Source organism: Salvelinus alpinus, chromosome 1 (assembly GCF_045679555.1).
Source record: "Salvelinus alpinus chromosome 1, SLU_Salpinus.1, whole genome shotgun sequence".
Lineage (NCBI taxonomy): Eukaryota > Metazoa > Chordata > Actinopteri > Salmoniformes > Salmonidae > Salvelinus > Salvelinus alpinus.
Genome location: NC_092086.1, coordinates 112,730,052 through 112,746,574, shown reverse-complemented (window position 1 = coordinate 112,746,574; position 16,523 = coordinate 112,730,052). Strand labels below are relative to the sequence as shown.

Here is a 16,523-nt window from a genome sequence, read left to right as displayed (position 1 = left end):
CAACCCTCCGATTATATACAACCCTCCGATTATATAAACCCTCTGACTATATAAACCCTCTGACTATATAAACCCTCAGATTATATAAACCCTCCGATTATATACACCCTCCGATTATATACAACCCTCCAATTATATACAACCCTCCAATTATATACAACCCTCCAATTATATAAACCCTCTGATTATATAAACCCTCTGATTATATAAACCCTCCAATTATATACAACCCTCCGATTATATACAACCCTCCAATTATATACAACCCTCCAATTATATACAACCCTCCAATTATATTATATAAACCCTCCAATTATATTATATAAACCCTCCGATTATATACAACCCTCCAATTATATACAACCCTCCGATTATATAAACCCTCCGATTATATAAACCCTCTGATTATATAAACCCTCCGATTATATACAACCCTCCAATTATATACAACCCTCCAATTATATTATATAAACCCTCCAATTATATTATATAAACCCTCTGATTATATACAACCCTCCAATTATATACAACCCTCCGATTATATAAACCCTCCGATTATATAAACCCTCCGATTATATACAACCCTCCAATTATATACAACCCTCCAATTATATACAACCCTCCAATTATATACAACCCTCCGATTATATAAACCCTCCCTCCGATTATATACAACCCTCCGATTATATAAACCCTCCGATTATATAAACCCTCCGATTATATACACCCTCCGATTATATACAACCCTCCAATTATATACAACCCTCCGATTATATACAACCCTCCGATTATATAAACCCTCCGACTATATAAACCCTCAGATTATATAAACCCTCAGATTATATACACCCTCCAATTATATACAACCCTCCAATTATATACAACCCTCCAATTATATACAACCCTCCAATTATATAAACCCTCTGATTATATAAACCCTCCAATTATATACAACCCTCCGATTATATAAACCCTCCGATTATATACAACCCTCCAATTATATACAACCCTCCAATTATATTATATAAACCCTCCAATTATATTATATAAACCCTCCGATTATATACAACCCTCCAATTATATACAACCCTCCAATTATATAAACCCTCCGATTATATAAACCCTCTGATTATATAAACCCTCCGATTATATACAACCCTCCAATTATATACAACCCTCCAATTATATTATATAAACCCTCCAATTATATTATATAAACCCTCCAATTATATACAACCCTCCAATTATATACAACCCTCCGATTATATACAACCCTCCGATTATATAAACCCTCCGATTATATAAACCCTCCGATTATATAAACCCTCTGATTATATAAACCCTCCGATTATATACAACCCTCCGATTATATACAACCCTCCGATTATATACAACCCTCCGATTATATACAACCCTCCGATTATATACAACCCTCCGATTATATACAACCCTCCGATTATATAAACCCTCCGATTATATACACCCTCCGATTATATACACCCTCCGATTATATACAACCCTCCAATTATATACAACCCTCCGATTATATACAACCCTCCGATTATATAAACCCTCTGACTATATAAACCCTCAGATTATATAAACCCTCCGATTATATACACCCTCCGATTATATACAACCCTCCAATTATATACAACCCTCCAATTATATACAACCCTCCAATTATATAAACCCTCTGATTATATAAACCCTCTGATTATATAAACCCTCTGATTATATACAACCCTCCGATTATATACAACCCTCCAATTATATACAACCCTCCAATTATATACAACCCTCCAATTATATTATATAAACCCTCCAATTATATTATATAAACCCTCCGATTATATACAACCCTCCAATTATATACAACCCTCCGATTATATAAACCCTCCGATTATATAAACCCTCTGATTATATAAACCCTCCGATTATATACAACCCTCCAATTATATACAACCCTCCAATTATATTATATAAACCCTCCAATTATATTATATAAACCCTCCGATTATATACAACCCTCCAATTATATACAACCCTCCGATTATATACAACCCTCCGATTATATACAACCCTCCGATTATATACAACCCTCCAATTATATACAACCCTCCAATTATATTATATAAACCCTCCAATTATATTATATAAACCCTCCGATTATATACAACCCTCCAATTATATACAACCCTCCGATTATATAAACCCTCTGATTATATAAACCCTCCGATTATATACAACCCTCCGATTATATACAACCCTCCAATTATATTATATAAACCCTCCAATTATATTATATAAACCGTCCGATTATATACAACCCTCCAATTATATACAACCCTCCGATTATATAAACCCTCCGATTATATAAACCCTCTGATTATATAAACCCTCCGATTATATACAACCCTCCAATTATATACAACCCTCCAATTATATTATATAAACCCTCCGATTATATACAACCCTCCGATTATATACAACCCTCCGATTATATACAACCCTCTGATTATATAAACCCTCCGATTATATAAACCCTCCGATTATATAAACCCTCCGATTATATACAACCCTCCAATTATATACAACCCTCCAATTATATTATATAAACCCTCCAATTATATTATATAAACCCTCCGATTATATACAACCCTCCAATTATATACAACCCTCCGATTATATAAACCCTCCGATTATATAAACCCTCCGATTATATACAACCCTCCGATTATATTATATAAACCCTCCAATTATATTATATAAACCCTCTGATTATATAAACCCTCCGATTATATAAACCCTCCGATTATATACAACCCTCCGATTATATACAACCCTCCGATTATATAAACCCTCCGATTATATAAACCCTCCGATTATATACAACCCTCCAATTATATTATATAAACCCTCTGATTATATAAACCCTCCGATTATATAAACCCTCCGATTATATAAACCCTCCGATTATATACAACCCTCCGATTATATACAACCCTCCGATTATATACAACCCTCCGATTATATAAACCCTCCGATTATATAAACCCTCCGATTATATACAACCCTCCGATTATATACAACCCTCCGATTATATAAACCCTCCAATTATATACAACCCTCCGATTATATAACCTCCAATTATATAAACCCTCTGATTATATAAACCCTCTGATTATATAAACCCTCCGATTATATACAACCCTCCAATTATATAAACCCTCCGATTCTATACACCACATATCCCAGGACATAGTTCAGACAGAATGACTTGCTCTTCAGTGTTTGACCTGTTATGTTTAGCTGATGATGCTGTTCCCCTGGTCCTCTTTTGAATATCGTAAAGTGTGTTGTGACCCCTGTTAAATGTACTTAAAATAAACTCTGAGTTGATTTGATTTTACAGACAGACAGACAGATTGACATACCTGCCAGTCCAGGCTGATAGTAGGGCTGGTGCCTGGGGGGGAGAAGGGGCAGGGGAGACCTACAGAGGCAGCCAGGCTGGAGGCACTAAGTGCCCGCTGACGGTCGGGATTCTTCAGCTTATCTCTCCTCATCACAGGGGTGTTGCTTTGGAACGGGCTTTGGATCAGAGGGTGGTGGGTATCTGAACACTGGGCCTGGGACTGGGACTGGGCCTGGGACTGGGACTGGGACTGGGACTGGGACTGGGACATGGAGGCAGAGACAGGTCTGTCAGGATGCTGGCTGTCCATAGACCTGTAACACACACAGAGGAGGCAAACACACACATACAAAGACCGGACACATACACACACACGGACACGGACACACAAACAAAACTGATAAGTGTGTGAGCTTCAACATTTCTTTACCAAACAGTTCCATTCCTGGTATGTTACCTCTCTTTACCAAACAGTTACTTCCCTGGTATGTTCCCTCTCCCATCGACCATGGGGATATTATTAAGGGAATGGACCATGAGGATATTATTAAGAGAATAGACCGTGATGATATTATTAAGAGAATGGACCATGAGGATATGTTTAAGAGAATGGACCATGAGGATATTATTAAGATAATGGACCATGAGGATATTATTAAGAGAATGGACCATGAGGATATTATTAAGAGAATGGACCATGAGGATATGTTTAAGAGAATGGACCGTGAGGATATGTTTAAGAGAATGGACCGTGAGGATATTATTAAGAGAATGGACCGTGAGGATATTATTAAGAGAATGGACCATGAGGATATTATTAAGAGAATGGACCATGAGGATATTATTAAGAGAATGGACCATGAGGATATTATTAAGATAATGGACCATGAGGATATTATTAAGAGAATGGACCGTGAGGATATTATTAAGAGAATGGACCATGAGGATATTATTAAGAGAATGGACCATGAGGATATTATTAAGAGAATGGACCATGAGGATATTATTAAGAGAATGGACCATGGGGATATTATTAAGAGAATGGACCATGCGGATATTATTAAGAGAATGGACCGTGAGGATATTATTAAGATAATGGACCATGAGGATATTATTAAGAGAATGGACCATGAGGATATGTTTAAGAGAATGGACCGTGAGGATATTATTAAGAGAATGGACCGTGAGGATATTATTAAGATAATGGACCATGAGGATATTATTAAGAGAATGGACCATGAGGATATGTTTAAGAGAATGGACCATGAGGATATTATTAAGATAATGGACCATGAGGATATTATTAAGAGAATGGACCATGAGGATATGTTTAAGAGAATGGACCGTGAGGATATTATTAAGAGAATGGACCGTGAGGATATTATTAAGATAATGGACCATGAGGATATTATTAAGAGAATGGACCGTGAGGATATTATTAAGAGAATGGACCATGAGGATATTATTAAGAGAATGGACCATGAGGATATTATTAAGAGAATGGACCATGAGGATATTATTAAGATAATGGATCGTGAGGATATTATTAAGATAATGGATTGTGAGGATATTATTAAGATAATGGACCATGAGGATATTATTAAGAGAATGGACCATGAGGATATGTTTAAGAGAATGGACCGTGAGGATATTATTAAGAGAATGGACCATGCGGATATTATTAAGAGAATGGACCATGAGGATATTATTAAGATAATGGACCATGAGGATATTATTAAGATAATGGATCGTGAGGATATTATTAAGATAATGGACCATGAGGATATTATTAAGATAATGGATCGTGAGGATATTATTAAGATAATGGATCGTGAGGATATTATTAAGATAATGGATCGTGGGGATATTATTAAGAGAATGGACCATGAGGATATTAGCCTTTTACTGCAGTGGTCTAAATCAGGGTCACACAGTGTTGCTTGGTATTCTTAACCTCTTTGGGCTGCAGGGGCAGTATTGAGTAGCCTGGATAAAAGGTGCCCATTTCAAACGGCCTTGTACTCAATTCTTGCTCGTACAATATGCATATTATTATTACTATTGGATAGAAAACACTCTCTAGTTTCTAAAACCGTTTGAATTATATCTGTGAGTAAAACAGAACTCATTTTGCAGCAAACTTCCTGACAGGAAGTGGAAAATCTGAAATCGATGCTCTGTTCTAGGGCCTGCCTATAAATGGGCTTGATATATATTAGTATACATGCACGTCATACACCTTCCACTAGATGTCAATAGGGAGTGAGAGAAGAAATTGAGTGTTTATCTTGATCTGAGGTGGAATAAAAGCTCTTGGCATGACGTGACACCCATTTCCTGTTTCCTGGAACGCGCGAGAAGGGACCTGGTATTGCCTTCTGTAAAGCTGTCGTTATAGACGACTAATATCTCCGGCTTTGATTTTATTTGATAAATGTGACAATATCATCGTAAAGTATGTTTTTTCAATATAGTTTTATTAGATTATTGACATTTTTTCGGGACGTTAGGCGTGTTGCTTTGTCTGCGTATGTTCAGGAAGGAGAGCTTCGCGCCACTTTGCTAGCTTTCCATGCTAATAGACTGGAGAAGAGGACATTCTAAATCCAAAACAACGATTGTTCTGGACAAAGGACCCCTTGTACAACATTCTGATGGAAGATCATCAAAAGTAGGACCCATTTTATGATGCTATTTCATATATCTGTCGAACATGTTGTACTAGTAGTTTGCGCCCAGATTTTGGGCACTCTCTCGCTATAACTAAGCTGGATGTCGTAATGAAGTTATTTTTAGAATTCTAACACGGCGATTGCATTAAGAACTAGTGTATCTATCATTTCCTATACAACATGTATTTTTTAGTAATGTTTATGAATAGTTATTTGGTCAGAATATGTGAGTGTCAGAGAAATATCCGGACGTTGTGGGAAAAAGATGCTACGTTAGCACAATGTATAACCACTGATTTCAGCTCTAAATATGCACATTTTCGAACAAAACATAAGTGTATGTATAACCTGATGTTATAGGACTGTCATCTGATGAAGCTTATCAAGGTTAGTCAAAAATTATATATCTTTTGCTGGTTTGTTACGATCGCTAACTTTTGCTGCTGGTAAATGGCTTGTGTTTCTGGCTATTGTGGTAAGCTAATATAATGCTATATTGTGTTTTCGCTGTAAAACACTTAAGAAATCGGAAATATTGGCTGGAATCACAAGATGCCTGTCTTTCATTTGCTGTACACCATGTATTTTTCAGAAATGTTTTATGATGAGTATTTAGGTATTTGACGTTGGTGTCTGTAATTACTCTGGCTGCTTCGGTGCTATTTCTGACGGTAGCTGTGATGGTAGCTGCAATGTAAAACTGATTTATAGCTCAAATATGCACATTTTTCGAACAAAACATAGATTTATTGAATAACATGTTATAAGACTGTCATCTGATGAAGTTGTTTCTTGGTTAGTTTGGTTGGTTCTTGGTTAGTTAGGTTGGTTTTGTGCATGCTACCTGTGCTGTGAAAAATGTCTGTCCTTTTTTGTATTTGGTGGTGAGCTAACATAAATATACGTGGTGTTTTCGCTGTAAAACATTTTAAAAATCGGACATGTTGGCTGGATTCACAAGATGTTTATCTTTCATATGCTGTATTGGACTTGTTAATGTGTGAAAGTTAAATATTTCTAAAAAATATATTTTGAATTTCGCGCCCTGCACTTGAAGTGGCTGTTGTCATATTGTGCCCGGCTTCGGGCTTGCAGCCCATAAACAAATCTACTTTGAAACAAAAGTATCCACCTCACACACATGGTTATAGGTTTAAAATAAAGAAGACACCTGTACTATGTCAGATGTATTATATTTTGAGTTAGCATCCCAATATTACACTTTATATACATCATAGAAGACTGAAATATAATAAAACAGTTAGATTTTCTGCGTTTAAAAAAAATATTGTCCCATAGCACCCTATTCCCTACTCAGTGCACTACTTTTGACCAGGTCCCATGGCACCCTATTCCCAATGTAGTGCACTACTTTTGACCAGGTCCTATGGCACCCTATTCCCTATTTAGTGCACTACTTTTGACCAGGACCTATAGCACCCTATTCCCTTTATGGAAACAAACCTGTTGTTGTCGTTGTTTGTGAAAAGCCTGGGCTCGGTAGAGAATATCCCATACATCTTCAGATCTCCTCCTGCCATAAAGTCCTGAAATGAGAGAGGGGGGGGGGGATGGGGGGGAGAGAAAGAGAGGAAGACAAAGAGAGAGAGGGGGGAGAAAGAGAGAGAGAGAGGAAGAGAAAGAGAGAGAGAAAGAGAGGGGGGGGGTTACTTGGTGAGAGGAGGATGATGAGGTACACCCAGGGGCGGACTAGGACAAGAATTCGGCCCTGGCATTTTATCCACATCACTGCGGGCACCGCCAACTCACCTAGCTAATGACTTAGGCTATACTGCAAATGAGTGCCTGTCATATGTGTTCCCCTGAATCAACAGCTACCATAAGTGTTAATTACACGTGTGTGTGTGTGTGTGTGTGTGTGTGTGTGTGTGTGTGTGTGTGTGTGTGTGTGTGTGTGTGTGTGTGTGTGTGTGTGTGTGTGTGTGTGTGTGCGTGCGCGTGCGTGCGTGCGTGCGTGCGTGCGTGCGTGCGTGTGTGTGTGTTGTCCTGACTGGTATGTGTTCTGTGAGAAGCAGTCACAAGATCCCCCTTTGAGATCCTAAATAAATACACGATGACATATACCACATTATACTGTAGGACCTCTGACAGCATAGCTACATATATACTACATTATACTGTAGGACCTCTGACAGCATAGCTACATATATACTACATTATACTGTAGGACATCTGACAGCATAGCTACATATATACCACATTATACTGTAGGACCTCTGACAGCATAGCTACATATATACCACATTATACTGTAGGACCTCTGACAGCATAGCTACATATATACTACATTATACTGTAGGACCTCTGACAGCATAGCTACATATATACCACATTATAATGTAGGACCTCTGACATCATAGCTACATATATACTACATTATAATGTATGACCTCTGACAACATAGCTACATATATACCACATTATACTGTAGGACCTCTGACAGCATAGCTACATATATACCACATTATACTGTAGGACCTCTGACAGCATAGCTACATATATACTACATTATACTGTAGGACCTCTGACAGCATAGCTACATATATACTACATTATACTGTAGGACCTCTGACAGCATAGCTACATATATACCACATTATACTGTAGGACCTCTGACAGCATAGCTACATATATACTACATTATACTGTAGGACCTCTGACAGCATAGCTACATATATACCACATTATAATGTAGGACCTCTGACATCATAGCTACATATATACTACATTATAATGTATGACCTCTGACAACATAGCTACATATATACTACATTATACTGTATGACCTCTGACAGCATAGCTACATATATACTACATTATACTGTAGAACATCTGAGAGGTTATCCTATAGTAGGGATTATAAACTAGATTCAGCAGCGGGACAAGTTTTTCTTGAGCGGATGGTCAAGGTGCCGGACCATAATAACAAAAAATTTGTAGACTGCAAATTGACTTCAAGGAGGCCTAAACGATATATTGTTTGACGAAAACAATCATTTTAAACCTTGCTTACATTTGCATACGATCACGTCTCTCTATTATGCGTGGGAATACTTGGGAACAGATTTCCTAAACTAAAATCACTTGGAGCTGAGTTCCTGGTGTTTTAAGGCTTTTACATCCAACATAATTATTATTTTTTGCTCAGATAACTTGGGGGGCCAAATAAAACCACCCGCAGGCCAGATTCGGCCTGCGGGCCGCCAGTTGGGGAACTCCGTCCAATAGGCTGTGTGTGTTTGCTTCAGCTGTCTTTCTGTTTTCAACAAATATTATGGTAGTGGAAAAAGAGAGGAAAATGTTACAAATCTCTTTCATTTCTACCCACGATAAAGCAGTTTTATTCACATCCACAGAGTGAGAGACAGTGGTTATGTGAAAAGCAGTGTGTGTTTATGCTGGCTGTAATCGCTCTGGCAGATAAAGGACTTTTTAATATCCATCCTCAGGACCCAGCAGTGGTTTCCTGACTGACCTAACTGACCTATCAGCTGCTGTGGCCCGAATGAAGCTTCTAAAGACAATCATAATTGTCTGTAGCTTGCTCCTCCTTGGCCCACTGCAGTGTGTATGTGTGTGTGTGTGTGTGTGTGTGTGTGTGTGTGTGTGTGTGTGTGTGTGTGTGTGTGTGTGTGTGTGTGTGTGTGTGTGTGTGTGTGTGTGTGTGTGTGTGTGTGTGTGTGTGTGTGTGTGTGTGTGTGTTTGTTTGTCTGTCTTATCAGTCTGTGATCAGTCAGTATTCTGCCAGCCCTGGCCCAGTGGCACCACACAGGAAGTCAGAGGATCTTGGGTATTTCCTGTCTGTGGAGCTGCTGGCCAGGCCAGGGCGAGGGGCACCATAGAGATAAACTTATTTAACTATTTATCTCTATGCGGTCACTATATAGACCCGCCCTGTCACCCCTCAGGGTTAGGTCACTATATATACCCGCCCTGTCACCCCTCAGGGTTAGGTCACTATATAGACCTGCCCTGTCACCCCTCAGGGTTAGGTCACTATATAGACCCGCCCTGTCACCCCTCAGGGTTAGGTCACTATATAGACCTGCCCTGTCACCCCTCAGGGTTAGGTCACTATATAGACCCGCCCTGTCACCCCTCAGGGTTAGGTCACTATATAGACCCGCCCTGTCAACCCTCAGGGATAGGTCACTATATAGACCCGCCCTGTCACCCCTCAGGGTTAGGTCACTATATAGACCCGCCCTGTCACCCCTCAGGGTTAGGTCACTATATACAGTGAGGGAAAAAAGTATTTGATCCCCTGCTGATTTTGTACGTTTGCCCACTGACAAAGAAATGATCAGTCTATAATTTTAATGGTAGGTTTATTTGAACAGTGAGAGACAGAATATCAACAAAAAAATCCAGAAAAACGCATGTCAAAAATGTTATGAATTGATTTGCATTTTAATGAGGGAAATAAGTATTTGACCCCTCTGCAAAACATGACTTAGTACTTGGTGGCAAAACCCTTGTTGGCAATCACAGAGGTCAGACGTTTCTTGTAGTTGGCCACCAGGTTTGCACACATCTCAGGAGGGATTTTGTCCCACTCCTCTTTGCAGATCTTCTTCAAGTCATTAAGGTTTCGAGGCTGACGTTTGGCAACTCGAACCTTCAGCTCCCTCCACAGATTTTCTATGGGATTAAGGTCTGGAGACTGGCTAGGCCACTCCAGGACCTTAATGTGCTTCTTCTTGAGCCACTCCTTTGTTGCCTTGGCCGTGTGTTTTGGGTCATTGTCATGCTGGAATACCCATCCACGACCCATTTTCAATACCCTGGCTGAGGGAAGGAGGTTTTCACCCAAGATTTGACGGTACATGGCCCCGTCCATCGTCCCTTTGATGCGGTGAAGTTGTCCTGTCCCTTTAGCAGAAAAACACCCCCAAAGCATAATGTTTCCACCTCCATGTTTGACGGTGGGGATGGTTTCTTGGGGTCATAGGCAGCATTCCTCCTCCTCCAAACACGGCAAGTTGGGTTGATGCCAAAGAACTCCATTTTGGTCTCATCTGACCACAACACGTTCACCCAGTTGTCCTCTGAATCATTCAGATGTTCATTGGCAAACTTCAGACGGGCATGTATATGTGCTTTCTTGAGCAGGGGGACCTTGCGGGCGCTGCAGGATTTCAGTCCTTCACGGCATAGTGTGTTACCAATTGTTTTCTTGATGACTATGGTCCCAGCTGCCTTGAGATCATTGACAAGATCCTCCTGTGTAGTTCTGGGCTGATTCCTCACCGTTCTCATGATCATTGCAACTCCACGAGGTGAGATCTTGCATGGAGCCCCAGGCTGAGGGAGATTGACAGTTCTTTTGTGTTTCTTCCATTTGCGAATAATCACAGAAACTGTTGTCACCTTCTCACCAAGCTGCTTGGCGATGGTCTTGTAGCCCATTCCAGCCTTGTGTAGGTCTACAATCTTGTCCCTGACATCCTTGGAGAGCTCTTTGGTCTTGGCCATGGTGGAGAGTTTGGAATCTGATTGATTGATTGCTTCTGTGGACAGGTATCTTTTATACAGGTAAGAAACTGAGATTAGGAGCACTCCCTTTAAGAGTGTGCTCCTAATCTCCGTTCGTTACCTGTATGAAAGACACCTGGGAGCCAGAAATCTTTTTGATTGAGAAGGGGTCAAATACTTATTTCCCTCATTAAAATGCAAATCAATTTATAACATTTTTGACATGCATTTTTCTGGATATTTTTGTTGTTATTCTGTCTCTCACTGTTCAAATAAACCTACCATTAAAATTATAGACTGATAATTTCTTTGTCAGTGGGCAAACGTACAAAATCAGCAGGGGATCAAATACTTTTTTCCCTCACTGTAGACCCGCCCTGTCACCCCTCAGGGTTAGGTCACTATATAGACCCGCCCTGTCAACCCTCAGGGTTAGGTCACTATATAGACCTGCCCTGTCACCCCTCAGGGTTAGGTCACTATATAGACCTGCCCTGTCACCCCTCAGGGTTAGGTCACTATATAGACCCGCCCTGTCACCCCTCAGGGTTAGGTCACTATATAGACCCGCCCTGTCACCCCTCAGGGTTAGGTCACTATATAGACCTGCCCTGTCACCCCTCAGGGTTAGGTCACTATATAGACCCGCCCTGTCACCCCTCAGGGTTAGGTCACTATATAGACCCGCCCTGTCAACCCTCAGGGTTAGGTCACTATATAGACCCGCCCTGTCACCCCTCAGGGTTAGGTCACTATATAGACCTGCCCTGTCACCCCTCAGGGTTAGGTCACTATATAGACCCGCCCTGTCACCCCTCAGGGTTAGGTCACTATATAGACCCGCCCTGTCACCCCTCAGGGTTAGGTCACTATATAGACCCGCCCTGTCAACCCTCAGGGTTAGGTCACTATATAGACCCGCCCTGTCAACCCTCAGGGTTAGGTCACTATATAGACCCGCCCTGTCACCCCTCAGGGTTAGGTCACTATATAGACCCGCCCTGTCACCCCTCAGGGTTAGGTCACTATATAGACCCGCCCTGTCAACCCTCAGGGTTAGGTCACTATATAAACCCGCCCTGTCACCCCTCACAGTTAGGTCACTATATAGACCCGCCCTGTCAACCCTCAGGGTTAGGTCACTATATAGACCCGCCCTGTCACCCCTCAGGGTTAGGGTTATGTACAGTAGAGGGCATAAGAAATCCATATGGTGATAAACGGCATCCTTGTTTAACATCCCACAGAAACTGACTTCACAGCGGAATCCTCAGCCTTCGTAGACAGTGTATTTTAGCTGCTAGCTTTCTAGGTTAGTTTATGTGCCAGCTGTAGTCAAGGCCCTGTCAGTAGGAGGGAGAGCTGGGGTTTAGAAGCCAGCTGTGTGACCTCTCCTGACCTCTCCTGCCCCTGGGACACTCATCATCCAGCCCTGGGTTTATGTGCCTGCTCCCAGTCAGGCCAGCTCAGACACCAACCCCATCTCAGACACCAACCCCAGCTCAGACACCAACCCCAGCTCAGACACCAACCCCAGCTCAGACACCAACCCTAGCTCAGACACCAACCCCAGCTCAGACACCAACCCCAGCTCAGACACCAACCCCAGCTCAGACACCAACCCTAGCTCAGACACCAACCCCAGCTCAGACACCAACCCCAACTCAGACACCAACCCCAGCTCAGACACCAACCCCATCTCAGACACCAACCCCATCTCAGACACCAACCCCAGCTCAGACACCAACCCCAGCTCAGACACCAACCCCAGCTCAGACACCAACCCCAGCTCAGACACCAACCCCAGCTCAGACATCAACCCCAGCTCAGACACCAACCCCAGCTCAGACACCAACCCCAGCTCAGACACCAACCCCAGCTCAGACACCAACCCCATCTCAGACACCAACCCCAACTCAGACACCAACCCCAGCTCAGACACCAACCCCAGCTCAGACACCAACCCCAGCTCAGACACCAACCCCAGCTCAGACACCAACCCTAGCTCAGACACCAACCCCAGTTCAGACACCAACCCCAGCTCAGACACCAACCCCAGCTCAGACACCAACCCCAGCTCAGACACCAACCCCAGCTCAGACACCAACCCCAGCTCAGACACCAACCCCAGCTCAGACACCAACCCCAGCTCAGACACCAACCCCAGCTCAGACACCAACCCCAGCTCAGACACCAACCCCAGCTCAGACACCAACCCCAGCTCAGACACCAACCCCAGCTCAGACACCAACCCCAGCTCAGACACCAACCCCAGCTCAGACACCAACCCCAGCTCAGACACCAACCCCAGCTCAGACACAGTCAGGTCACACAGCAGGAAGGCGTCAGCTGCTTTAGCTGGAACCACCAAGCTAAGATAAGCTTACAGCTGAATATGAGCTAACCTAAGACGTATAGCTGAAGCTACAGCTAACCTAAGACTTACAGCTGAAGATAAGCTAACCTAAGACTTACAGCTGAAGATAAGCTAACCTAAGACTTACAGCTGAAGATAAGCTAACCTAAGACTTACAGCTTAAGATAAGCTAACCTAAGACTTACAGCTGAAGAGCTAACCTAAGACTTACAGCTGAATATGCGCTAACCTAAGACTTACAGCTGAAGCTACAGCTAACCTAAGACTTACAGCTGAAGCTACAGCTAACCTAAGACTTACAGCTGAAGCTACAGCTAACCTAAGACTTACAGCTGAAGCTACAGCTAACCTAAGACTTACAGCTGAAGATGAGCTAACCTAAGACTTACAGCTTAAGATGAGCTAACCTAAGACTTACAGCTGAAGCTACAGCTAACCTAAGACTTACAGCTGAAGCTACAGCTAACCTAAGACTTACAGCTGAAGCTACAGCTAACCTAAGACTTACAGCTGAAGCTACAGCTAACCTAAGACTTACAGCTGAAGCTACAGCTAACATAAGACTTACAGCTGAAGATGAGCTAACCTAAGACTTACAGCTGAAGATAAGCTAACCTAAGACTTACAGCTGAAGCTACAGCTAACCTAAGACGTACAGCTGAAGATAAGCTAACCTAAGACTTACAGCTGAAGATAAGCTAACCTAAGACTTACAGCTGAAGCTACAGCTAACCTAAGACGTACAGCTGAAGATAAGCTAACCTAAGACTTACAGCTGAAGATAAGCTAACCTAAGACTTACAGCTGAAGCTCCAGCTAACCTAAGACTTACAGCTGAAGCTACAGCTAACCTAAGACTTACAGCTGAAGCTACAGCTAACCTAAGACTTACAGCTGAAGCTACAGCTAACCTAAGACTTACAGCTGAAGCTACAGCTAACCTAAGACTTACAGCTGAAGCTACAGCTAACCTAAGACTTACAGCTGAAGCTACAGCTAACATAAGACTTACAGCTGAAGCTACAGCTAACATAAGACTTACAGCTGAAGATGAGCTAACCTAAGACTTACAGCTGAAGATAAGCTAACCTAAGACTTACAGCTGAAGATAAGCTAACCTAAGACTTACAGCTGAAGCTACAGCTAACCTAAGACTTACAGCTGAAGCTACAGCTAACCTAAGACTTACAGCTGAAGCTACAGCTAACCTAAGACTTACAGCTGAAGCTACAGCTAACCTAAGACTTACAGCTGAAGCTACAGCTGACCTAAGACTTACAGCTGAAGATGAGCTAGCCTAAGACTTACAGCTGAAGCTACATCCACACACATTTATATCAAAATAAATGGTGTTGTGTCTTTGTTTTGTCTTCTTTACTAGATTAGTAAAGAAGTCTACAAAGTGTAAAACCAGAGAGTGTATTGTACTCTACCTGATTGAGCCTCTCGCCAGAAGGCGAGGAGCGGGATCTGAAGTGCTGGGGTGCAGGCCTCTCAGAGCGCTCCAGCAGGTCCTCCGCAGAGGCTGACTTGCCAGAGTTCCGGGCTGGAACTGCCCTCTCAAAGGCTCCATCGCCTCGCAGGAAAAACTCCTGGCTCCGGAGAGCCTCATAGGCCTGGGCTGGGTCTTCTCTACCAAGGCTAGATCTGGGCAGCTCTCCCTCCAGTAGCCTGTGGAATCCCAAGGTGTCTGGGTGGGTGGTGGAGATAGAGGCTGGGGCCTTGGCCTGGACGCGTGGTGCAGTGACCCTGCCTGGATAGAAACCCTGGAGGCCAGGAGGCAGGGTGGAGCAGAGCCTTCCCCCACCAGAGAGACTGCTGTCTTGGCCAAGAGGCTCCTGAAGAGAGGCTAGGCTGGTGGTGGAGGTTGAGGAAACACTCCGGGTGTCTGTAAAGGGCTGCAGGTAGGCGCTGTGAGGGCGGTCACGGTGGGTGCGCACTCCCTCTGACCTGTCCCTATCCCTGTCTGTCCTCCAGCCTCTCTTCCTCTCCATGTAGTCGGCCAGGGCGTCCTGCTGCAGCTGCCGGAGCTCCGGCCGAGACACGGCTAGACAAACCTGGGAGCCCTGGAGGCGCTGGGGAGCCTGGGAGCCCTGGGAGCTGGAGCTCAGGCTGCGGCTGGCAGCCATCTCAAACATCCTCCTGCGGTCCGCCACGCTGGTCTCTGTACCTGGGAAAAGGAACAGCTGGTGCTGGCTAGTCCTCCTTGGATCAGACTCCAACCCCACCTAGAAGAAGAAGAACAAGAAACCTTTATTTTCCATTATCTTGCAGAAAACAGAAATGTGTCTCTTGCTTTCTAACTCAACCCCCTGAGACACACACACCCAGTCGCAGTGCAGCGCTCTGAATGTAGAGCCTACCAGATGGGCTAAATGCCTTTTATGCTCGCTTCGAGGGAAGCAACACTGAAGCATGCATGAGAGCACCAGCTGGTCCGGACGACTGTGTGATCACCCTCTCCGTAGCCTTTAAACAGGTCAACATTCACAAGGCCACGGGGCCAGACAGATTACCAGGGCATGTACTCAGAGCATGCGTGGACCAACTGGCAAGTGTC

General features: G+C 42.8%; 1 protein-coding gene across 5 annotated transcripts in view; it reads right to left on the bottom strand.

Moving 5' to 3' along the window:
• LOC139539117 (protein Shroom3-like) overlaps positions 1-16,523 on the bottom strand; it is a 172,969-nt gene that overhangs the window by 23,245 nt on the left and 133,201 nt on the right. For 2 of the 5 annotated variants that reach the window (XM_071341909.1, XM_071341945.1), the window contains 3 exons: positions 15,397-16,191; positions 7,555-7,637; positions 3,438-3,732 (listed from right to left, as the gene is read on the bottom strand). In XM_071341909.1, coding sequence (XP_071198010.1) covers positions 3,438-3,732; positions 7,555-7,637; positions 15,397-16,191 — 1,173 coding nt within the window. The remainder of the gene's footprint in view (positions 1-3,437; positions 3,733-7,554; positions 7,638-15,396; positions 16,192-16,523) is intronic. The other 3 variants (XM_071341927.1, XM_071341936.1, XM_071341917.1) reach the window with 3 other exon arrangements.